Below are 25,297 nucleotides of genomic sequence, written 5' to 3' on the forward strand. Positions count from 1 at the left end.
CCTCCAGTCTCAGGCGCGTCGGATCCTGAAGAGGCCACTCCAGTGTTTCAGGGGCACTACGCAACCCCCGCCAACCTCATAAGATTCAATGCTATTTTCATTTTGCTTATAACTAATTAACTAATATAGATTTCGAAATGATGCTTGTTTGATATGTAAGACAACGATGCTCTTATCAAAGCCCCTTTCTTCAAAAAAACGTGCATAAATTATGGTTCAAATCCTAGACAATACACTTATGCATATTAGTAAATATTAGTATAAAACCATAATTTATGCACGTTTTTGAAGAAAGGGGCTTTGATAAGAGCATTGTTGTCTTACATATCAAACAAGCATCATTTCGAAATCTATATTAGTTAATTAGTTATAAGCAAAATGAAAATAGCATTGAATCTTATGATGTTAACGCAGGTTGCGTAGTGCCCCTGAAACACTGGAGTGGCCTCTTCAGGATCCGTCGCGCACAATCCGACTGCTTGCACGACGTGGTTGTCGACTTCCCTGCACTTGCTGAGAACATCTTCCTTTCACCCCCACAGCAAATCTCTAAAGTAACCGCAGACTGATGAATGACTTCGTTATTTGCTGTTTCGACGATTTTGCTATATTAAAACCCACAGCAATTTTTATTTTTGCGGTATGAATCGAACAAAAAACCTTTTAAAATAAGCAATATTGGATTAAGCGTGCACATATAGGGTGATTACATCCTAGCTAGATGGACGTTAACTGTTAATGCCTGCGTGTTATTGCAATATTCCTATTAGATTATCCTCAGTAATGTGTAAAATTTTTTTTGCCTGCTAGTTCAACTTATCAAAGTATTAAACTGATTTAAACACTGCTAAATTTATGCAACCTAAAAATTCTATGTGTCATGCATTATCCAATACAATACACTAAATTATATAGATATAACTTAAAACAAATGTAAAGTTAACGATGGTTAGTGTTAAGTGTCATTAACCACGTAACGCACGGGTGAGTATAGTATCAGTTCGACTTTATTACGCGGATGGACTGAAGTGTCGTGGTTTATAGATCCAGGAAATCAGTTTTGCCTCGTATTTTAGAGTTTTGTAACAGGAATTCCAAGCATACTCTTCCGGCTTTTTATTCGTGGTAGGAAAAAAAATAGTTCAATTTCTGCTTTATGCTCATAGTTATGCAGGTGAGTGTAAATGTAGGTTCTACACCTCATTGGAAAATATGTTATTGTTTAATTCTCTCTCTTTTTAATTAGAGATATTATTTACTGAATAAAATACTTTATTTGAATTGTATCTCTCTCATTAGTGTCCTATATACTGCCATATCGAGGTATTATCTACAAGTATTTAACCATTTATGTATGGTACTAGTAGGGGAATTAGAATCTTCCTAGTTATCCTAGAAATTTATTGTATTTCAGTGGTGGTAGTATTATTTCTGCTCGACACATTTCAACAACTTTGACATAGAACTAATCAATAATAACTTTTTTTTCTAAGAAAACTGTTGAAATGACATAAGTTATATTTTTGTGTTGAACTGTCAACTTGACCAGCAAACACAGCCAGAAAAAGCCAACAGTTTTCTTGGAAATAAGTATTTCAGATCTTTTCAGGCAACTTCATAAATTGAGCTCAGGTAAATTTTTACATCCAACCACTCATTTACTTTCACAAGGAAAAATTACTGTTAAAATCACACTTTAATCATATTAAAAAATTATTTGAAAAATAAGTAGCCTAATCTATTGTCTACCTAAAAATCATTTCAAACTTTTTATAACATGAGAGTGAGTATAGTATAGTAGAGTTTAGTCAGTAAAAAATGTAGCTACCTTGCACGTTCAAGATGTATATATGTATACACTTCAGCAGCCAGAAGTACTAAATCTGTATTCTTGTGGGGTGACTATAGCAGCGCCTTTAATGAGTTTGCGTTCCTCCTACAGCTTCTTTCACGTTTCTCTCTCGCGACGCTCTTTGAAGTTTTCTTATCGTTAGAGCGCTTGCGATACAGCCCATTTCCTCTCCGTCTTCTTCCGTATCAACAGAGGACAGCCTGACTGCGCTTCTTGATGAAGAAGAGAGTTATTAGCATAATGTTTTGGAAGTTAGCTTAGTATGATGGCCATTTTTATACTAATAAATCGGCATATACGAAAATATTACCCGACTAAGAATTATAAGGTTATCTTTAAAAGATTTGTGCAATGGGAGTGCATGACTTGATGTAAGTTTTTGGACATACGCCATTGCTAAGAACTTTTTCTGTTGAAGAAAAACTAATAAATAAAATAAATAAATAAAAATACTCAAAAAAAGACAAAAAACACACAAAACTAAGCAAACAATTGCTGTTGTCAACAAGGATATGAACACCACAAAATATTCCGAAACAGGAATATGGTCAGCAAACAAAGAAAAACAAAGAAAAATGTACTAAGAGAACGAAAAAATCCCCACAAATGATGACAACACATCATTTGTGGGGATTTTTTCGTTCTCTTAGTACATTTTTCTTTGTTTTTCTTTGTTTGCTGACCATATTCCTGTTTCGGAATATTTTGTGGTGTTCATATCCTTGTTGACAACAGCAATTGTTTGCTTAGTTTTGTGTGTTTTTTGTCTTTTTTTGAGTATTTTTATTTATTTATTTTATTTATTAGTTTTTCTTCAACAGAAAAAGTTCTTAGCAATGGCGTATGTCCAAAAACTTACATCAAGTTAAGAATTATAAGATGTCAAATTATTTGAAGGTGAAGGAATGCAATTAAAAAAAGTGTTAATATGTAATCATAGGTAAATTAATTACAATATTTTGAAAATGTCAAAATTTCAGATCTCATGCATTCGTAGTTTTGATAAAAAAAAAATTCTCTTGGAACTATTTTTTTTTTTGCAGCTGTTACAAGCAATATATGTTTTAAAGGCAAATTTTTGCTACAGGTTTCTGCAAACAGTAAATGTTTTCATGAACTTAATTATATATACATATACCAATAAAGATTTCTTTTTTTTTAAACTTAAACATGCCTTTTGATTTATCGTGATTTTACAATAAACTTTTCATTCAGGAACCTGACACTTAAGAAAATATCTACAAGTAGATAGAGGTACGGCAGGTACTATACATACTGTGTAAAAGTCACCAACTAAAATAAGATTTTTGTGAGTTTTCTTTTGGATTTCGCGTTTTAAATCCAGATTTTTTTGCATACTCTTTCGTCGTTAAAAATGTGGGCCGGGAGTTTTCCATCTTTGTATTAATTTTCCGCTACTCAGTACCAGTTTATAAGAGCGCTTTCGGCAGTTACGTGGCCTATTATTTTTCACGTCGTCTTTTATTCTTTACATTAAAGTTCTTTCTTCCTCTCGGCTGTTCATTTGCGGTTTTTATGCTTCTTCATTTACGCTTTCGTCGCTTTCTGTTAGCGGAAGGTAGCGGCGGAGAAAAATATACCCACTGCCACTGCCTTACCTCATATTAATGTCAAACCCTGAATCCCTTTTAAAAACTTCCCTTTTCTGATACCAGTACCCTGAAAGCTATAGTAATTTTAGCATGGTCGTTTCAGTTCATCATACTGATGCTAACATACAAGGCACTGACTGCTAATTGTACAATTAATATTAATTTTCTTGAGTTTTCTTATGAATTTTATCTAAAATATTCTCTTCGTAACGTTTTACTAAAGCTTTCTTATGAATTTTTTCAAAAATATTCTCTACGTAACTTTTACTAAGGCTTTACCCTACGACGCGGCGTTTATAGAATGCGAAAGAATGAAGCCTTCTGGTGATGTTAGTAGTTACAAGATAATCATTCGTTGTTCGTTTCCCTAAAAATGTCGCTATTACGACATATATCACAATATCACATATCGTATATCGAATTTCTGTCGTGGTGTGTATCGTCTGTGTGTGTTTGTGCGTTTGCTGCCTCAAACTTGATTCTTGACACCCATTTCTGACATCTCTCTTTAGGGCCACAGATTTATTTCTGCGCATTTACCATCCGCACTCCACCCAATATTCCTGCAGTGCTGTTGGCGGGGTCATGCCATGGTTTGGAGTTGGGAGCTCGGGTTATGTTTGTGCCTAACCCATGGTATTCCTTGGGTCTCCCATGTTGCACGCACAATGGAACCCTATCAAGTCTGTCTGACCGTATAGTAGGTATGCATTTTTTGACACAAAACTAAAAACTCGTATTTAAGATTAAGGTTGGTATTGAAAGACACAAAAAGAAGGTTTTATTTATTCTAACCGTATTCCTAGTGCACGATAGGACACGGCCAGAACCTTATTTCTAGAGAACGGATTGTGGTGCCATATCCGTTGCCGTTTTGTTACCTAAATTCCGTGCATGCGCAGAGCTCACTTTTCATTTGATTTATTCCAGGACAATTCGAGAATAAATAGGTACTTCAAAAGCTACGTACGCCTGTAGGTTGTTCCTAAAGGGGTTGTTATTTCTCCTCCCTCTAAGAACACCCCAAACTCTTCCTCGTTGCCTTCTTCTCGTGTCATCCCTTCACTGTGCTTGAGAGAGTATAGTGCTATTTCCCCCCTCGTGTCGAGTGTATTTTCCTTCCCCCCCCCCCCCCCTCCATCGCGCGTCCCGCAGTGGGCGGCGATTGGCGCGGTAATTGCATCGCAAGCCATCGCTCGCACCTAATTACCGCTCCGCGCGCCCAGATTGCATCATTCGTTATTGAACACATGCAGATTAAAACAAAAGGGGTTGGCCCCTCCGCCCCGTTCAGGGAGGGCGAGACAGACGCCATTTACTGTGCCCGCCGCCTCTGGGAGTGTCAGAACAGCAGATGAAATATCGAAGCTCGTCTTCTTAACTTACTGGTCCCCTCCCGGCGTCAAAGCCCCCCCCCCTCTCTCCCCTCCAACCACCCCTGGGTCCGAGCCTCGCCAGCTGGGGTAGTGTCGATGTATCGTGTGTATCGTGTATCTATTTTAAACTAACTCCCCGTTGGGCTAGAGATTTGAAACTCGGAACTGGATGAAACTGCAGTAATTATTAGCTTTCTTTACAGTTTGTTTGTTCGTCACAAATCTGTTTGGTTTTTTGTTGTGGTAGGCACCCGGATTCGTGGCATTAGGCTACAAGCAAAACAGTACAGCGTTGCGGGATGCATAACGCATGAAACTCGCAGGCGGTGTCGAAATCACGCGCATGCAGGGCTAGGAGAAATGTCCGGCACACGGTCATATAGTAAGTCCTATCCATCTCCTTGGCGAGACCCGTCTACTTAGCAAAGCTTACGGCGACTAGCGAACTAACGGCGGTGATAACATTTTAGTTTGGAACTTCGTTAATAGCGTTTCTTTGACTTTGACACGCATTGTCGTTTAGTGCGTCTGTTATGGACTGTCTTTTGACTATTGTCTATTGCAAGAGCCCTTCTTTTTAATTTTAAACCTTGCAAGTATTTTTATAAGTGTTTAAAAATCACAATTATAAATTTAAATTACAATCTGTATGTGGTTAGGAATAAACTCAAGTAATTAATCTGTACTAGAAATTAATCAAATTAATTGCAAAATTTTACACATAAATAAATAAAAAGCAGGCAATAATATTTAAATAGAACTAATCCATTTAAAAAAACGTTTTTAAAACGGATTAAAAAGTATAAATAATTGTAAAGAATTTAACCCCATACAGATTCAAACCCCAAACATATTGTCCTAAAAATGTATGATTGTTGATTTTTAAGACCTATGAATTAACTTGTAAGATTTAAAACGGAAAAAGTTGGGCAAGTGCAATAGACAATTTATTTATGAATAGTTCACTAACAATTTTATTGCACTGCAAATGATGCGAACTGTTGTGTGGGTTTTTCCCAACGACAGTTACTCAAGTACACTCCTTACTAATATCGATCGCATGCACCTCAAGTTTTTCGTTTTAAATCCTACAAGTTAATTCATAGGTGTTAAAAATAAACAATCACAATTATTTTAGGACAATATGTATTAGGTTAGTAATCTGTTTGGGGTTATAAATCTTTACAGGGCTAGGGAAACAAGTTAATTTTATACTTTTTTAGTCCGTTTTAAAAAGTTTTTTTTTTTTATTAAATTGGTTATTATTCAATTTTGTCTCAACTGTATCACTCTTAGGGCAGGAATTGTAAGCACCTAATTTGTGTGGCCTAGTTTTGCTTGGCCACTTGCCAAGCGCGCTTGGAAGACTCGCTGAATTCCTCTCCAACCCAATTCCCGAAGTGCCCCCCCCCCCCCCCTCTTCCCCCTTCTGCTCAGGCGATCATTGGTAAACTTTCATTTTGCTAATAGCTCCGATAAAACTCTACTTCGTCTATATGCTCTAATTCCTTATAATGCAACGTCCCTATTATATCCCCGATACATTATAGTGACTACCCTGAAAAACACACTTTAAATGTCTTTTTTTTTTCCCCGTATGGATTGGTCTAGTGCCGGACGAAAATTTTTGAGTTCAATTACCGGATTGGCCAAGGTTAAAACTTTTCCTTCTGTTTTTTACATAAATTTTTACATACAGCATAAGTACGCATTTTAAATCTCCATATATTAAAATTTAAAAAAATATATATATATACGTAAGTCGTTGAAACATGATACTGTTATTCCTAAATTTATGCTTTAAATGAGTACTGAGCAATATTTGAGGTTATTTTATCATTTATTTTCGTCTCTGAATCTCATACCGACCGGTTTAGAGGAGACAACCTCGACACTAAGATGCCTCAACCCTCTCGGTTAGCAAGTGGGGAATAAACGGCCTTCTGTGTGATGCTTAAGCAATTAGTAAAACACAACTTCAATTAATAAAGCATACACAATTTTTTTTAAAAAAAATTGGATGATGCAATTAACGAAAGTACCTATAATTAGTTTTTGTATTTTCGGAAAAGAGGACTTGATATAAATAATATTCATGATTATGTAAATCTAGTGCGATGGAGTCCGGTAGTCTTACTTGTTCAGGACTTCTGGCCGGTGTTTCAGGTTCAGAGACGGTCCTGTTAGAGGAGAGATGGGGTGGGGGTAACCTTCCTCCCCCCACAGCATCCTATAATAAAAATCTGCAGAAGTAAAGTAAATAATCTACTCCAGTTCCCAAAAAAGTATTTTTGGGAAATTGGCCTCTAATTTACCGGAATATTTTTCCAAGTTCTACTCTCTCCGAAACAGAGAAATAAATTTTATCAACCATTCTAAAAAAAAATGTAACCAAATAACGAAAGAAGAGACATTAGGCGGTGATGAAAGCCAAAATCTACAATACATACGGGCATACTCCACAGTTCTATACTATACCTGCTTTGTAATTCCATACTTGTACTGTTGTATGATGACAACGTAAAATTTTATAAGTGGTATAATAAGTTAATAATAGAGGATAAATACAACACACTATACACCAGAAGCGTACACAGAAATGTATTTCTGGAATGTGGGAAAAGGAGGGGGCAGGTTGATAGAACCATTTTGTCCGCTGTTGACATTCAATTTTTTCTTATTCTGTTGGTGCTATTTTTTTTTTTAAGGATTTGGTGGGGGAGCATGCTCCCTCATCCTCTCTCCAGCGTATGCCCCTGATGTAAACGCGTACAGACTACAGCATTGTACTATTTATTAACTTAGTACATACATGTATCTAAAATTATGTAAATCTATGTTGGTATTGCGGGGGGAAAAAAATAGTGCGTGGAGTCCCTCCGCGCGGAAGAAGTGAAACTTCACTGTTTACTTCGCTGCATAGCAAGAATACCACGCGCATGTGCTTGGGATCTACCGACTCACTCTCTTTCTCTCTCCTAATCTCTACCTTTGTGTATCTTTCTTTCTCTCTCCCTCTTGCGTTGGAATATTGGACGCTACTCGTTGCTAACGCTCGCGCTGGCCTGTAACAGGTATACTACGCGCATGCGTTCGAGTGCCACGCATTCACTCTCACTCTGTCTCTTTTCTATTCCCCCTCCCCAGGAGCGTTGAACGTTTAACGCAACAGTGCTTTCTCCATGGTAGCGTTAAACGTTTAACGCAACCTTGTTGGAAGTCGCATTAGAAGTTTCACTTTAAAAAAAAATCCTGAAAAAATACGTGGTTACATTTTTTTTTTTCCCCAGAACGTTTTCTGAACGGAAAATGTTCTTCAGGCAAGTTTCCTCAGTCGTATCTCTACATATCATCCATCACCTTCACCGTTCACCAGCACGGTGCAGCTGTAGCTTGTGGAGCGTGTGGAGCGTGGAACGTGGAGCGTGGAGCGTGGAGCGTGCGGTGACCTCGAGGGTCTCTCTCTCGTTGCAGACGGAGCTGTCGCAGAACCTGCAGCAGTTGTCGGAGAAGGCGCGGTCCACCACGGAGTTCATCCAGCGGCTCAAAGGCATGGCCGACAGAGTGAACGTGAGTAGAGAGAGTCCTCCCCGGCCTGCCCCTGTTCCATTTGGCGCATGCCCTTTTACACGCGCCGACTTCCCTGACGAGCTGGAAGAAGTAGAACAGTCTCGTCTACTCGGGGGGAAGCCAACCCAACTTGCGTTTCCGTCCAGATCCGCGCGCAGCCGACGGCGCACGAACTCGTCCGACGACGGCCGACCTCCCGCCGCAGCGTTTGAACGGCCGGCGCGCTCACTGTTGCGCGGGTGGTATTCATTGACAAGTCAGGGGCACTAACCTTTGCATGTGTACGCAGGTACTACTGGCTCTCTGTAGGAAAGGTTTTGATGGAGATTAAAAGGTGACGAAAACTAGCTTCTACTGCGCAGCGTAGGTTCCCCCCCTTCCTTCTTTGCGACAGAGAGGGGAGTGACGGAAATTCTCTGTCGTAAAGAAGAGAGGGGAGAACCTAAGCAACGCAGTAGAAGCTAGTTTTCGTCAGTTTTTAATCTCCATCAAAACCTTTCCTACAGAGAGCTAGTGGTACACACGTTACAAATTAACAACAAAATAATATTTCTCTTCTCGATTGAAAATAAGTAATTTGTAAAACAAATACCAAGGTATTTTACAGCACAGACATTAACGATGATGATATCACTCTAATATTTAAGCAGGGTTTTCGTTTTTCTGGTAGCATATGTACATGTATTTTTTTTTAAATCATGATTTCAAATTTTGTTTATTTATTAATCAGTGAAACATTTGATCCAACTCTAATTATTTGTTCTTTTAAAGATTGCATTAAAATAGTTTAAGGTTTGTTGTTTTCTTAAGTTATTGTAAAAAAATTTCATAAAGAAACTAGTAGCACTCATGCATTGCTTTTGTGATTGTTAATTTACCTGGAAAAAGTAGTGTTATTGGGTAAATATGTATAAAAAATAGAAAAAATAATAAAATATTAATAATAGAGAGTAGCTAAGACATCATCTAGTGCAATGGCGATCAACCCAAGACCATCGGGCTTAGCTTGGGTAGCTGCCAGCCACACTGATAAATAAATATAAAGCAAACAAAATAACACATCGTTGAAAAATTTCAATGAGCTCTATGACAAAAATAAAGATGGGTGCTTGTACTTAATGTTCGAGCGTTAGAAGTTATACTTACTTCGCGTGATAAAAAAAAAAAAACTAACTTTAATTTTGCATGCAAAAATCAATATTAAATAAAATATTTAAAAGAATGAAGTGACATTATAAATACAGTTTTAAAGTTTAATTTTTAATTAAATACGCAGTATTTAATACTAATGTAATCACGCGTATAAAATTATTTATATAGTTTAGTAAAATAATTGAGATAGATAATAAATAATGAAAATCGATAAATATGCTGACGAGGAGGAGGGCGGGAATGTTTTCTGACAAGGAGGAGGATTATTTTCTGACAAGGAGGAGGATGTTTTTCTGACAAGGAGGAGGATGTTTTTCTGACAAGGAGGAAGATGTTTTTCTGACAAGGAGGAGGATGTTTATCTGACAAGGAGGAGTATTTTTTCTGACAAGGAGGAGGATGTTTTTCTGACAAGGAGGAGGATGTTTTTCTGACAAGGAGGAGGATGTTTTTCTGACAAGGAGGAGGATGTTTTTCTGACTAGGAGGTGGATGTTTTTCTGACAAGGGGGATGATTTTCTGACAAGGAGGAGGATGCTTTTCTGACAAGGAGGGGGATGTTTTTCTGACGAGGAGGAGGATGTTTTTCTGACAAGGAGGGGGATGTTTTTCTGACAAGGAGGAGGATGTTTTTCTGACAAGGAGGAGGATGTTTTTCTGACAAGGAGGGGGATGTTTTTCTGACAAGGAGGAGGATGTTTTTCTGACAAGGAGGAGGATGTTTTTCTGACAAGGAGGAGGATGTTTTTCTGACAAGGAAGAATATGTTTTTCCGACAAGGAGGAGGGTGCACATGTTCCCTGATGAAGAGGGTGGGTGTGTGTACTGACGAGGAGGAGGGTGTGTCACCGCAGGACAACTGCTGCGACTTCGAGACGGCGGTGGCGGCGCAGTGCGACGCGCTGGTCGAGGCGCTGCACGAGCGCAAGCGGCAGCTGCTGGACTTCATCCGGCAGCAGAAGGAGTGCAAGCTGCGCAGCCTCAAGGACCAGGTGTCCACGTGCACCTGCAAGCTGCAGCACACCACGGGCCTGCTGCAGTTCTGCATCGAGGCGCTCAAGGAGACCGACTCGGCCGCCTTCCTGCAGGTCCGTGTCGCGTCGCCTGTCGGACAACAGAGTCTCCGGGGCAGTGGCGTAGCCAGGATTTGTGTATGGGGGGTGTTAAGAAGCATGCCCCCCCCCCCCGTATTAAATCGGGGGGTCCGGGAAAATTTAGATTTTAAGGTGTAAAATAGTGCTATTTTAGCAGTGTTCGGTACTTAAATTTAAATATTGTAATGGTAAAAATTTGATTAATTTTAATATGAAATTTGTTTGAGTGATGAATAAGAAATTAATTAGAGATTATTTGCTAGGGGGGGGGGGTTGAACCCCTAAAAAGAACCCCCCCTGGCTACGCCTCTGCTCCGGGGAGATTTTATTTTGGAGTGTCACCTATAATACATTTTCCTACCCAGCAATATCGTACTATTTTCACAATTTATATTCAAACACAAGCCTTTTATGTGTGTACATAGCTTCAGGTTTGCCAATGTTATAATTAATATAAATCATCTTATTCTTTAATTAATAGCAAGCACATCCAAGGCACTAATATGGTATACAACCTATTCACACTGTGTCTAAAATGCATTACAACACTTTGGGGTACTTATGCAGGACATGTTGAAGTAGCAGATACGTCAATGAACATTAGTCCAGAAATAGGCCTACTTCAGTTTACACTATGTAATATCCTATGTAATATCGATATATTTGACATTCCGTATGAGTTGTGACTCGACCGACAATATTCGGCTTGAACATATGGTCTTTAGTGCTTCCCATGGCGTTGGTCACAAAAGTATGTGAAAAATAAAGGTGTTACCCCCAGTTATTTCAATGAAATAATTTTGTGACAGCGAAGAAATTCACGGTTGGGTGTAGAACATCATTCGATTGCACTTAATCTAGACGCTCAGTGGTCCATATTAAATACTTTCTCTATTATTTGCAATAAAAATGCCTTGGGGCACACTTTAGACCACGAGTCATGTGCCAAGATGTTTTCAACTTATTCATTATGCTCCTGCAGTTGACATTTGTTGGTCAAACACCGATTCACCCAGTTGATATATACATCGATTTTTCGATATATCCTTTCAATGGTATTCTTTTATAATAACGTTATGGTCATACGTCATTGCTGGGTTTCACTGTAGGCCTATGTCACAGATAAACCACAAGAAGGCACGGCAAAGATGAACACACAAACACACATGAAAACAAACTAAAATAAGGCGACGTCAAAAGTTAAATAATAAGGCAGCACAGAGAATTCTGTGCAAGAAATTAACCATAAAAAAATGCCATGGCACTGTCTAGTCTTGTGCTGTCTGATATTTATGTTTGAATATGGCTGTCGTCGTTGGGTTGTCCATAAGACCTGTTCAGGTTCATCGTTGGGTTTACCTGTTTGACATCAGCTGATTTGGGCTTGTTCTTGGTGGGTTTATGTTTTCATTTGTAATTCATAGTTTGCGTTTATTTACAAGAAATTGTGTTAAAAACGTTTATTGTTGTTTATTGAAGGAGGGGGAAAAGGGGGAGGGCGGATAAACACAATTTCCGCCCCGGGCGCTGGAAGGCCTAGTTCCGTCTCTGCGGCAGCGGCATGAGCTATTGTGACGTATCTCATGGTGGTCGATGCACCGACTCGTCGCGGACCAATCAGCGAGGAGCGCGGGCGGTTGGACAGTGGACACCCCTGCCCGCGCATGTCCAACACGCACCGCGCGTATTTAATTACTTTTAATTTGAAAACAAGCAGGTTTCGTCGACGGAGCGCGCATGGTGGTTGGTTGGCGGGTCGTGTCCGGCCGAACACGTTAAGGCGGCACGCCAACTGCCAATTAAGGGGAAACCCGCCCGTGTAGCTAAGGGCCTCGGACGCATCGATGCGAGTCTGCCCGCCGTGACTACGCGCGCGCTGTTCGTGGCGAGAAGCGTTTCGGAGGAAAATAGCAGTCTCGCCGGAGTAGTATAGTTTGGTATGTCCGGGCACAGGGTTCAGGGTGTGGTTTGTGTCGGTTTCTGAAGCTTTGGAACCTACATCTCCGATGACGTCACGGCGGCCATCTTGGATGGTCGTAACCTTGACATTTATAATTTGGCAAAATCTGCCAAAATCTGCCCAAAATTCGTCAAAAGATGGCCGCCGTCACGTCATCGGAGATGTAGGTTCCAAAGCAGCAGAAACGTTCACAAACCACACCCTGAACCCTGTGCCCGGACATACCAAACTATACTACTCGCCGGGAATCGCAAAACAACCCTGACTATTTTTTTATTACTATTACCTTTAGGGCTGTTCATTTAATTCACCACGGAATATATTTTGCATTTTATGTTTCGTCTTAAATTCTGTCACCATATATTTACTAAGTGTTAAATGTAATAGCAGTTAAGAGTAAGCTATATACAGCCCGCAAATTACGTTTAATAAATAGCCGGTGACAATTTGTGACCAAACGGCAAATAAGAAAGAGCTTTAGTGAAATGAAATACCAAGTCTTAAGGGGTAATTTATTCTTAAAAAGAATAAAAAACTAGTATGGTTTAGCATTATGGGCTGTGCGTAAGCGAGCTAGTTGCAACTTTCGAGTCCAAGTGGTGAGTGTACCGACGCTTTACTCTGCATTGTAAATTGCAGTGAGAGTTGTTCTCACACCTGAAGATGCCTACTGCAATACAGAACAAAACGTCGGCACAATATACCACTTGGACGTGGCTGAAACTTCAAAGCCAACATAATAAATTTATTTGTTGGAATTTTTTCTTTATTGTGTTAGATCGTCGTGGTATTTTTATTGACCGATACTAAGGAAGTTGGCTGAGTGGTAAACATTTCGCACGCAATCGGGACTCGTGCTCGAATCACAGTTCATTAAATCCCAAATTCCTTCTGTAATTTTCTGGAAATGGTTCCTTGTCGTAGGTCAAGGCCCTTGCGTTTTCGCCCAACCTCATTAAAATTTTCGGCGCCTTCCAGTCGCTAATGAAGAATCTCCGCCGTAATTATCTCAGTTACGGTTTTTCCAGACTTAAGTGTGGAGTTTGCGTCATAATTTTCTCTAAGTTGTAAGTCTCATTATTCTTTAATCTAGTTGATCAGCTATAACTGAGAGTATATGATATTACTTCAACTTGTCATTACATAATTAAATTTCTTCGTTAACGATGACATTTATTGCGAAATCATTGAGTTCATTAGAGCGAAAGTGCACTTTGATTAGGGTCGTCCGTGTCGGAAACTACGCCAGCTGGGCGTAACAAACGCCTGCGAGTAAGCTACCGGAACGCGCTGCGGTGTAGATGCTCGAAAACGAATGCACTTTTTTTTTTTAACGTGACGTCTAATAAATCTATGAACGCCGTTTGCACGCACGAAAAGTGTCCCGTTACGCACATTGTTCCGATGTTACGCACATTGTTCCGTTGCGCTGTGTCCCGTTACGCTCATTGTACGCTTGCGCCGCATCTATCTCTCTTCCACTCGACTGTTTATAAAGTGAAGTGAAAAATTAATGTGGTTTTCATTGCTTATTACAACAACAATTTCGGGAATAAAGGTTAATTATTCTTGCATTTTAAATATCTGATTACTAGTATAATTTCAAGTATTTATTCTTTCATTATTAAAATAAAAATGATTCCATTTTATTCATCAATTATGCAATCATTTCATAAATGTTTTGTTATGACGTTGTCACGTTAAAACTATCGTCCGTAAACCGACTTTACAGACAACCAATTTTTTTAGAATATTTTCAATCCTGTTAAGAATATCGATACAAAATAATTTTCAGTTGATGTAAATTGTTAGTGTTTATGACGTCTACAAATGGAACTCTGCTAACGATGAGAACTGATCCAGAAGTGGCGGTTGACGACGCAGACACGTCATGTTCTCGTCAGCGGCGGGCGAGGGAACCAATCAGCGGCCACGCCCGGCGGTCGCTGACGTCACTGTTCCCCGGGCTCCCGCGGGGACGGACGGAAGAGTTGCGGCGATCCGCGCGCTCCGAATCACGGATCGAGCTGCCCCCGCCAAGGGTTGTTTGTTTGCGGCGGGGAGGGAGGGGGTGCGGGCAGTTGGTCCAGCCACACCCGCGGAGCTGTGAAGCTGGATAACAGGTCATTAGCCGCCATAAAATTTCCTTATCACTCCGCAGCCACGCATCGTATGTCTCTCCCCCTCCGTTCGGGAATCAGATTATCAGTCCGACAATGGCGTTAATTTACTCGGTGATTGATGCCGTTTGGTAGCAATTTCTGCGCGGGCCCCCTCCCCCCCTCCCCCCCTCCTCAACCGGCGCCAGAGCGAGAGGGTTAGATTAACTAAAGCCCATTATCAGGGGGAGGAGTGATATGTGTGCATGTGCCCGGGTGGGTGGGTGGGGGGTGCCGGGGGGAACAGAGGTGTCGGCTGGAGTGCACGGTGCCCGCGACAGTGATGGAGTGGTAATTTTAGCGTCGAGTGGTTGGCAGCCCTGCGCCCTCGCTGCTCATCTTGCGAACGCTACCTGAGCCGCTCACGCCACCTCCCACCCAAGGGTTCAACCATTGTACCGGTAATCTCGGCGAGCGGGCGAGGCGACCAGTTCCATTCGTGGACGTAATTGGGATTCGCGCCGCGCTAATTAATTCCCCCCCCCCTCCCTCGGTTCGCATGCGAGACAAATGCGCTATGGGCGAATTTTTTTTGCCGGCTGCAGGTATGCCTAAGCGAGCCGGCGAGAAGAAACCCCCTATCAATTCAATTTTTTTTACTCTCTAATATTCGCGAGGCGAAAATCTTGCCGTTATTAATGACGGCAAATGTAAAAGTTCTTCTTCTGAATACGGTTCATGAAAAACAGGCAGCCGGACACTATCGGTTATGAAGCTGGATCAGAAACGTATCTGATCTAAATGCTACCCGCGCGGGCTACGGTCACAAGGTACTTGGAACAACTCCAGTTGAACCTGTTCTTTCATTGTCATAATGACTATCCTAAATATAGTGTTAGAAAATGTATTACAAATCATACTGTTATTACTGATAGATAATTGAAGACAAATTATATCAAGAATCCCACGTTTTTAGTTATACAGAGTTGTGGTTCATTATTTGGATGCTGAACCAAAAAAAAAGTAATTTTTTTTTTTAATTTTTAGTTCATTCAACGATACAGGCTTTTTTTTTTACTATAATTGTATTTAATTATATGGCCAACAGCCTTACGCTAACGACATGGGCTCAATCCATATTCGAAACGTTTTATAATATTGTTACGATTTCCCTGCGGGTTCGTAAAGTATAGCTCAATTAAAGATTGTATTTCACACACAGTTTTTATTTATTTACACTTCTTATGTCACTTACAATTAATCTTCTAAGATGGCAAATAATTAACTACACTTAAAGAAATGTCTATTCCCCAGTCACTCGTTCCGCACATCTCGCTGGGCCGCACCTCTGGCGCAACTCTCGCCGCAGCACCCCTCGTGGGTCTCCGCCGCGGGACTCCGTCGCCGCACTCCGCCGCCGCCGCCGCCGCCGTCACACCCTTCGCTGAGATCCCACTCGTCGCCTCACTCGGAACTTCACTGACTCCGCCGCGCCCGCGACTCTATCGCCCGGAAACTCCGCCGCGGGGAAACTCCCGACTCCACTGAACTCACTTACTCCCTGCCCTGGAACCTTCGTCCAAGGAATACGCCACTCTGCCGCACCCGCGGCACTATCGCCCGGAAACTCCGCCGCGGGAGAACTCCCCACTCAGACTCACTCGAAGGTCGGCCCAACCTCCTTATATAGCCCTTGGGTTCCCGTCCAGAACAATCGGGCATGTCTCCGAGATATCGCGCGACCTTCGCCGTCGAAATGCCCAGAAACGCGTCGTGAGTCCTGTCGAAGGACGCGGCGGCTGCTCAAAGAACGCCGATTAACGCAACAAGCATGGGGTTCCCACAAAACGCGCCGATAAACATGTCTGAGTCCTTTTATTCCGCAAGGCGGCCTCTTTTAAGTAACTCGATCTGAGGCAGGTGCGCGCTGCGACGGTCAGGATGTTGCGAGACAGTATGACACGAGATACCAGGGGGAGGATGCGGGTGGAAGGGGGGCGCAGACAGGCCGAACGAGCGCGGCGACGCCAAGCACTGCAGCCAAGCGCGATCGTAACAATATCTTTATTTAACACAATATCTTCTTTCAAATTTTCGTGCATGCTTTATCCGGGGCTTGAACCCAGAACCTCTTGCACCGTAAGATGAGGTGCATCATCCAACTACGCCGACTACGCCGACTACTAACATGCCCGCACAGGTCGGAATGTGGCTTGTTGACGTAGAAACAGTCACAATCAAACGTTAAGATATATGTCGTTCTAAAGTGCCTTCATGCGAAACCTGTTTCAATTGAATGATATATAATCCCGATCGGAGCATATTCAGAATACACGTGACCAGTAGTCGAGTTCAACATATTCCAGTGAAGTAGTTCCAAGAGACTATTATTAGAGACCGGAAAAATTCGCGAATTCATTTCGCGATAGGCTAAAATACAAATAGTTACACCGCAGTGCTGCCTCTACTATTGGCTCACAACTCACCTGGATGACTCTGAGCCAATGAGAAACACCCGACCAAAGCTGTATCGAATCACAGGCTGCTACGCTGGAGCGTCTCACAAGACAGCAGCCAATGAGTGGGTGACATTTGACCTAGTGTACGTAGAACTATGGAGTTCATCCTGGAGGTCATTGAACCCGCGAATTTTTCCGTTCCCTACCTATTAGACCACAGTTTTCCAAATCAAACAATGTTAAAAAAATTGCTACTGTCTTGTCATAAAAATGTTATTCCGTTTACAGAAAACTGCTGGTAAGTTTCGCGTGAGACGCAGCCCAACACAGACTTTATCCTGAACGTTTCACGCTGAAACACCTCTACCTCGCGAACCATATGAAACCCTTAAGGTGGGGTCTCACACTCCATACTGATATTTTTTCATATTCTCGTTATTGCTATTATTTTAGGGCTATTACTGAAATTTCAACACGATACCTCTCTGGCATTTGTAGTTCTGTAGCAAATAGTTTCAACGGATATTCACTAAGCGTAATACATATATTGGGTGTAAAAAGGTCCGCGCAAGTAGTGTTCATGTTGAAAATATTAAGCGACAGAACAACAAATGCAAGAGACGTATTGTGTAAATATTTCGGGAGTAACCCTTAAAGAACAGTAATGACGATAAATCTACTTAATAAAACTGACTGCCACACAACGCCCAGCTTAAACGGTGAATCTGGAACTATGAAATTTTGCATAAGAGTTCCATATATAACGTAGGTTATCACTAAGAAAGGGTTAATGAAAATTCATCCCCTAAATAGGGGATGAAAAATTTGTCTATTTTGAAGTTAGAAATATGGGAATTGGTGTTTAGGCTTCCGTTTGTGCATAAAAGTCAATTGTATCATCAGAAATGAGGATGAAATACTTTCCCGTCGAGCACACGGATAGGCACGAAGGGGGACGCACCACAACGCCGAAATACCAAATTGGCCACAACGCCGACAGCTAGAAAACTGTTGTGTATGACAACGCCGAATTACCACAATGCCGAAATACACTAACGCCGAAAAATGTCATTGCAGGACTGCCACAAAGGTTAGGTTAGGTTAGACTAGGTTAGGTTATACTAGGTTAGGTTAGGTTAGACTAGGTTAGGTTAGACTAGGTTAGGCTAGGTTAGGCTAGGCTAGGATAGGCTAGGTTAGGTTAGGTTATATTACGCTAGGTTAGGTTAGGTAAGGTTAGGTTTGATTGTGGTATTTCGGCGTTAAGGTACATTTAAGAAACACACACAAATTCATTCAGTTGTTATTTCGGCGTTGTGGTACACAGCAGTTTTCTAGCTGTCGGCGTTGTGGTCAATTTTGACATTCGGCGTTATGGTATTTCGGCGTTGTGGTAGCGACCCGTCACGGAGAACGCAGCATGGCGTGCGAGCAGGCCAGGCCAGGCCAAGCGCGGACCAAGCGGCTTAGCGCGCGAGCTGCAAGACAAGAGAACATGTCCGCTGCGAGTCCGGCCCACGGAGATACAAAAAAAAATAAAAAAAACGAAAGAGTGTTTTACGGAAACAAACTACGAAGGCTCGATAAAAGCCTTTCGCCCGAGGGTCGTTGTCGGGGCGGTTAATTAAAGAAATGCCACGTCGACCATGCAACACAATCAGTGGCGAATCCAGGGATGAGTTTTTTTTGTTGGGGGGGGGAGGCAACCACCCCCCCCCCCAGATAATTACAAAAAAAAGACATTACCAATTAAGGAAGTCGGGGACTCCTGTCATAAACCATTGAACGACATTGACAACAAGCTGATCATGAGACAATGTAGGTACTGAAGTCTCTTTATAGACTTAACGCCTGCGTTATTTTTTTTCTTACTAATATATATATATATATATATATATATATATATATATATATATATAGATATATATATATATATATATATAAACATTAAATAAAACTTTTGTAATACTGAAAAACCTACAAGTGTCTCAATCATTTAAGATACATTTAATTTTCAGTCGAAAAAAATTAAAAATAATGATTAAAAAAAATCTGTAGAACATATTAACATATATCCTGGTAAGATTGTCGTTCGAAAACTGACATTAGGGTCCAATGAGATGCACAGAATAATTTTCTCCTTTTTCAACAATGCCTCATGGACTTAGACTTTATAGCATAGCGAGATGTCTTCACCGGGTACCTCACACAAGCTTGTTTTCACTTCAATGCGCAAGGCTTTTTTTTTGTAACTGCAGTAGGTTATACAGATTTGTAGTTCATTCTTTCGCTTTTGAACAAATTACTTACATTTAAAGATTATTTTTTTTTACTTTTAAGTTCGTACAACATTGAATTCGTGTTTTTATAGTTGTATAAAAAAATTTTTCTGCGAGTTTGGCTCTTGTGGGCTGGGGGGGGGGGGAATTCCTCCTTATTTTTTACCCCTCCTTTCCACTTGAATCCTCTCCCGATCCCACCGAGTTGCCCTGCCCTTAACTCGAGCTGCCGGTTCTGCTGTCCTTCACTTATATCCCTAGTTATTCCTCTCTTTTAATTCCTCCCCCTCCCGTACCCCCCTCCTCTACCTTCCCTGGCTTCAGTTGCTACAAGGATGAGAGGGAGGTGTTTCTGGCACGAAGCCGTTGCCGCTCCGCTGGCTTGCGCGGAAAACAAAAACAGCGAGGACACAAGAAAAGTTTTCATGGGGCCCTTTTCCTATATAATATATTTTTTTCTTCTTCCCTCCCCCGGGTCACGCTCATTATCTCTTTGGCCGGCGGCGTAATTAACAAGGACCTCTCACGCAGCGGCTAATAAGGCGCGCTCGCGGTCGGCGGGGGTGGGGGAAACCTTCCGGCTATAAGAGGGCTTAAAGAAAAAACTGCACAGCTAACTACGCCATTGTTGGTAATACGTGCGCCGCTTGTACGTGTAGACATAATCCCCGGACTTTCGCATTGCAGGCATTCAGATGATTATCGTTAACTTTAAGTGTATCTTAAGACTAAAGATCCGAGGGTTTTCCGTTTATTACAATGTACTAGTTAGTTTCAAGGCGCCTTAATCGCCCGTTGAAAGATGATGAATATAACGAACACTTTAATTTAATATATTGTGTATGAAGTGATAAAAAAAACCATCCGACAAAAAAATTTTGTTTTTAAATGAAGAACCTCTTTTTAAAACTACATTGCGTGTGAATTGTCTAATTCAATCATCTTTAATGAATTATAACGACACACTCGCGTAATAAAGATTGAAACTCAGCGATAAACTGAATTTATTACTTATTACGCGTTGTTAATTAATCAAGTGCGAAAAGTAAAATAATGATTAAAGATTCACAAATTTTAAAAAAAGCTTTTCTTTAACTATTAGCGTCATCTTTTGGTGAAAAATTCAAAGGCACTTATTAACACATATAAAAAAAAAGTATGAAAGTGTAGATGTGTGTAGAACAGCAAGTGCGGCTAGTGCCCGCCTCAGACTCCTAGTGAACGACTTCCCGTTGCACGCTGGCATTCAGCAGGCGGAAAGCCTTTCTTTTCACAGACGAGAGAGCCAAAACCCGAAGTTCCCCGAAGTTCATGCTTTTTTTTCCGTATCTTTAATGTAGCTATCCTAACCAAATCAACCGTCCACAATGTTTTAAAGTATTTATAATGTAGCTAACCTAACCTAATTGACCATTAGTATCCTTTTACCAACACCGCCATATTTATTTACAATGAACAAAAAAAAACCGAAGATGCACGATCGTACGTTTGGCTCTCTCGTCTGCGAAAAGAAGGCTTCCCTTCAGCAGGCAGGAGCTGTCTCGGTGTTACAGTCAGTCAGTGAGTCAGTGATAGGCGCCTGTGTGTGTATATGTATAACGTTAATATTTTATAGTTTAGTGGCTCTTCTATGTGTTCTTAACTATAAAAAAACACAGTACATTGATTAATTTAAAACTTGTACGTGTAATTTGATCTATACATTTGTTAATATTCGTGAATTTTTACCCAAGCCTGGCAATATTTAGTTTTTTTTTTCTAGAAACATGAGTGTAACTAGTGGTTCAAACTCACACGACATGAATGTATGACTGAATGAACGCACCTCTGTGCGTGCAGGTTTCAGAGTGACTGAGTTGTGACCCCCCGCGCGCGCGTGTCCGCAGATCGGGTCGATGCTGATCAACAGGGTGGCCAACATCGACATCACGTGGCACAAGGACGTGGTGACGTCACCGCGGATATCGCACGAGTTCGACCTGACGCTGGAGGACAAGTCTGTGCTGCGCTCCATCGAGCAGCTCAACTTCATCCAGATGAAGCGTGAGTGCGGTGGTCCTCGGACTGGGGGGGGGGGGGGTTTCCCCTGGGGAGGGACCAGGGGGGGAGACCAGGGGGGACAAGGGAGGCAACCAGGGCCCCACTCTTCTTCCAGGACCATCCTTCTATTCCTGTAATCCACCTGCTTGTAATAATGCACGACCTTTGCATCCCGCATGTACCTATGTGCCCAGGGTTTTCCTTATGTCTATGGAAGTTTTACCTGGGCCCAACTTAATCTAGTTTTAGTCTAGAATTAAGAGAGAGGGGAGTTAGTCATGGCGAAAACGTCTGCCATGGCTGGCCAATCCCCTCCTAGCACATGATGCACGTGACCTTTTCTGCATGGTTAAAAACCCGCGTGTTTAGAGCGTATAGTGCTTGCCCTGAGACGCACTTAGAGTCTTCCCTACCTAGACCCCTCCCTTACACACTTAGTTTTAACTTAGGTTAGGGGAAAAAAACGGGGCGACCTGGTGGGGAACCAGGGGGGGAGGGACCAGGAATTATCAGGGGTGTGCGACCGGGAGGGGGGGGGGGAGGCAATGAGAGGCGCGACAGTACAGGCAGGGCATAGCCACTAATTAGTTGTGCGGTTGAGAAATGCCAACACCAAAGAGATTAAGTTTTAATTATAAAGAGAAGGAAATTTCGTAAACATAATAACTTAAATAAAAAAAGTAATTTTACAAACATTTTTAGTTTATAATTTTGTGGAATGGTGCATGAACGGAGTGGTGTATTAATTATTATGATTGCAAAATATTAAACTCTGGAATACATTTTTGACATTGTTGAATTATATTGTGGCAACAATGAAATGAGCATGGCTGCTACGAGACTAATAACGCGTCAACAGTGGTTGAGCCCATCAACGGATGGATCATGCCTGTTCATATTTGTCGAGCAGTATTTTTTTTTGCCTGTGACGTCATAGTACCAGTGTAGGTGCATGCGCGTGATTGTATTAAAGAGATTGATAATTAAACTACATATTAATAACACTTGTTATGATTTCATCCCGACTTTTTTTCACGAAAGATCTACAGAGAACAACGAACAGCGCATTTCTATGTTCGTTTTTATAGCAATTCCAGCGAAAAAATTCGTGCCTTTTGGAGTTTGACAGCCAATTTTTCGACAGTTCAATTGACAATTTTGGATCCAGTGAGGGCTTTCGGTGCAGAAGATAATAATAAAATGCTTACATGACATAATTTTCTATGCCAATCCGTCATCCGCGGCTACACTCTCTGAGAACAAATTCTTAGTATAACGATGTTCGTCGTATATTTTAACTTTTCTCGATTCTTTTACATGTAAATATATTTCAACTGTTCCTTTACTAACATCATTTGAAATTTTCATGAAATGAAAATGTTTGTAATTATTATGTATACCTATATGTTCTGTATTTTCAACTCCAAATATTATATGCACAATGTTGCACAATTTATGTTAATGTGATGTGTTTTAGTATGACTGCACTGTCTTTTGTCATTCGCACTACCTTTTTTCGCTTGTTACAACATTGTTAACAACATGACTTTGTAGTCTTGTTTGGTTTTATCTGTATGGGCTATGGTACTTACTCGCTGGAGCAATACGTACTGTGATGGATAATGCGAGAATGATAGTTTCTTTTAAGCATGGGTACTGTGATACAAATTTTGTCAGTGGTCAGAGTGGCGGAGTTTTAGGCGTGTGTAGATAGCGTGGCGTCAGACCAAGACCACTCAGTGTTGCGGCTGGCTTCACCCAGGGATCAAAGTGTTCACTCCTTCGCACTGAAAGCTACACTACCGGAGTTGGCCTCGCCTCAGCTAACGTTGAAGGCTTAAACTATCAGTTGAAGTCTTTCACCGTTGTTATGCCCGTACGCCCGTGTTCCGTGTTCCACGTGGACGGATAAAGGAACGATTTAATTGCCACACATCACCTGGAGTATTAAATTATGCATCACGGGGGAAAGTCTACGGCTACGCCAGCAGATACAGCTCGGGTTTATTCCCAGTTGACTTTACGTAATACCTGAACCTGCCTGCTGGGAAGTTACATGCTGGTACCATCCTCCGCGATACGCAAAACTCAGTTACGAAAATGTAAACAAATTTAGTTTGCCGGCACGTTCTGGCTTACGTTCTTGGAAATGCGTTTTGGTTTTACGGCTTTTTATAACTCGGTGGGTGGGGGAAGATAAGGTGGCGGGGGAGGGGGGTAATTTCGCGTGCTTGTAAGAGTTACGACCCGGCCGAATGCCGAACGAAGGCCAAGCCGTTAAACTCGGGCCATAAAATATAGGCATTCCCCCGATGTTTGCTATTATTACGGCAGGACGCTGATACGACAAAAGTAGCGCGCAGCCTTCAAACTTTACAGCGGCAACCTGGATCGGGGAAAGCTACGATGAACCCGCGCTTTTATCGCCCGTCCCAGGCTCTGCCTGGTCGACGGTTGGGCGGCTATTTTATTTTATAACGACCGTTTAAGTATTCATGACAATACGTGGTTTGAATTTGGAACTAACAATATGTAGTTTTTGAAAGCGAGCAAGTTCTGTACAACGCAGTATTTCCACAAATACCCTTATCAATTTTGTCAGTTATAATTTATGCGAGACATTGAATTCCAAATTGCAGATTCACTAAATTAAACCACTATCGATTATTTATTTTTTGATTGTCTCTATGAGGACACGTTACTATCGGACGCATACAGTACAAGATTCTAGAGCTCCTACCCGCATCTTATTAAAAGATCTTAAGAATAAAATTTTAAAGCACCCGCCCACTGAATACTGGAACTACGTTGCAGCGTATTCGAAATTATTTTTGCCCTTCAAAAACTACTACACATTTTTAAAAAAAATTATATGTGTAGCTTCTTGGTTGTCGGTGTACGGCAGTAAGTGGGAGTTATTTCGTGAATGCGACGGAAATGTGTAACAGGAAGTAGTGAGAAAGTGCGCGCCATTCAGTTTGTCTGTGCGCTTATGCTGCAGCTGTCAGTGAGCGCAAACTTTTCCACGGCGTTTGAAAAAAGAGAGAGAGAGAGAAATAAATAAGACACAGCTGTTTACTGTTCGTTCCGCGAACATCGTGACGCATTTCCATATGGCTTTTCAAATACGTTATAAATAATAATAATGTATAATATAAATTCAATAATTTCATAAGTGTTGTATTAAAATAATTACGTGTTGTGTGAGATGCGAATTCATTCCTGGAAGTTATTTATATAAAGTATTAATAAATAATTTCTTTAATTGTCATGCCGTTTTAAAATTTGAGGTTGTCTTTTTAATGCCGTGTTAATTATTCATTTTAAAATATGTGCATAAGAAATTAAAGAATTAATTATAAACCAATAATTTTCTGAATAATAATTTCCTGAATCGATAAGATTTTTTTTTTAATATACAGGGATGGGCAAAGAGCGGAGTACATGCGAACACAGGCAGCGTAAGCGTGAGGAAAAATTATAAAAAACTGGAGGAGTAAGGCCAAAATAACATCGATCGTAACTTTATAATTATATAATAAATAAATTCGCATGTTCGGTCTTTGGAAAGCGCCGGTCGCAAACTGACAGTACTTGGTCTTCTTGGCTTCTTGTTCCTATCACATCGCCCTTTATTATCTGTTTACCTTTTTGAAACAGGGACCGGAAACAGCAATTGTCAAGCGTTCCTCTATGCTTCCGAAGGACACAGGTTGGGGAAAAGTGGAAGTTGACCAAAGTATTCATACCAGGGAAGTTCGTATCATCACCCACACCACTAATGACGTCAGAGTGTCTCGTGG

At 41.1% G+C, this 25,297-nt stretch overlaps 1 protein-coding gene across 1 annotated transcript in view; it reads left to right on the forward strand.

Annotated features, from left to right (window-relative positions):
- The window catches only part of LOC134542064 (E3 ubiquitin-protein ligase TRIM9), a 423,241-nt gene that overhangs the window by 311,132 nt on the left and 86,812 nt on the right, over nt 1-25,297 (forward strand). Inside the window, exons 2-4 of the mRNA XM_063385943.1 lie at nt 8,316-8,411; nt 10,418-10,651; nt 21,341-21,497. Coding sequence (XP_063242013.1) covers nt 8,316-8,411; nt 10,418-10,651; nt 21,341-21,497 — 487 coding nt within the window. The remainder of the gene's footprint in view (nt 1-8,315; nt 8,412-10,417; nt 10,652-21,340; nt 21,498-25,297) is intronic.

Source organism: Bacillus rossius (genome assembly GCF_032445375.1).
Source record: "Bacillus rossius redtenbacheri isolate Brsri chromosome 4 unlocalized genomic scaffold, Brsri_v3 Brsri_v3_scf4_2, whole genome shotgun sequence".
NCBI lineage: Eukaryota > Metazoa > Arthropoda > Insecta > Phasmatodea > Bacillidae > Bacillus > Bacillus rossius.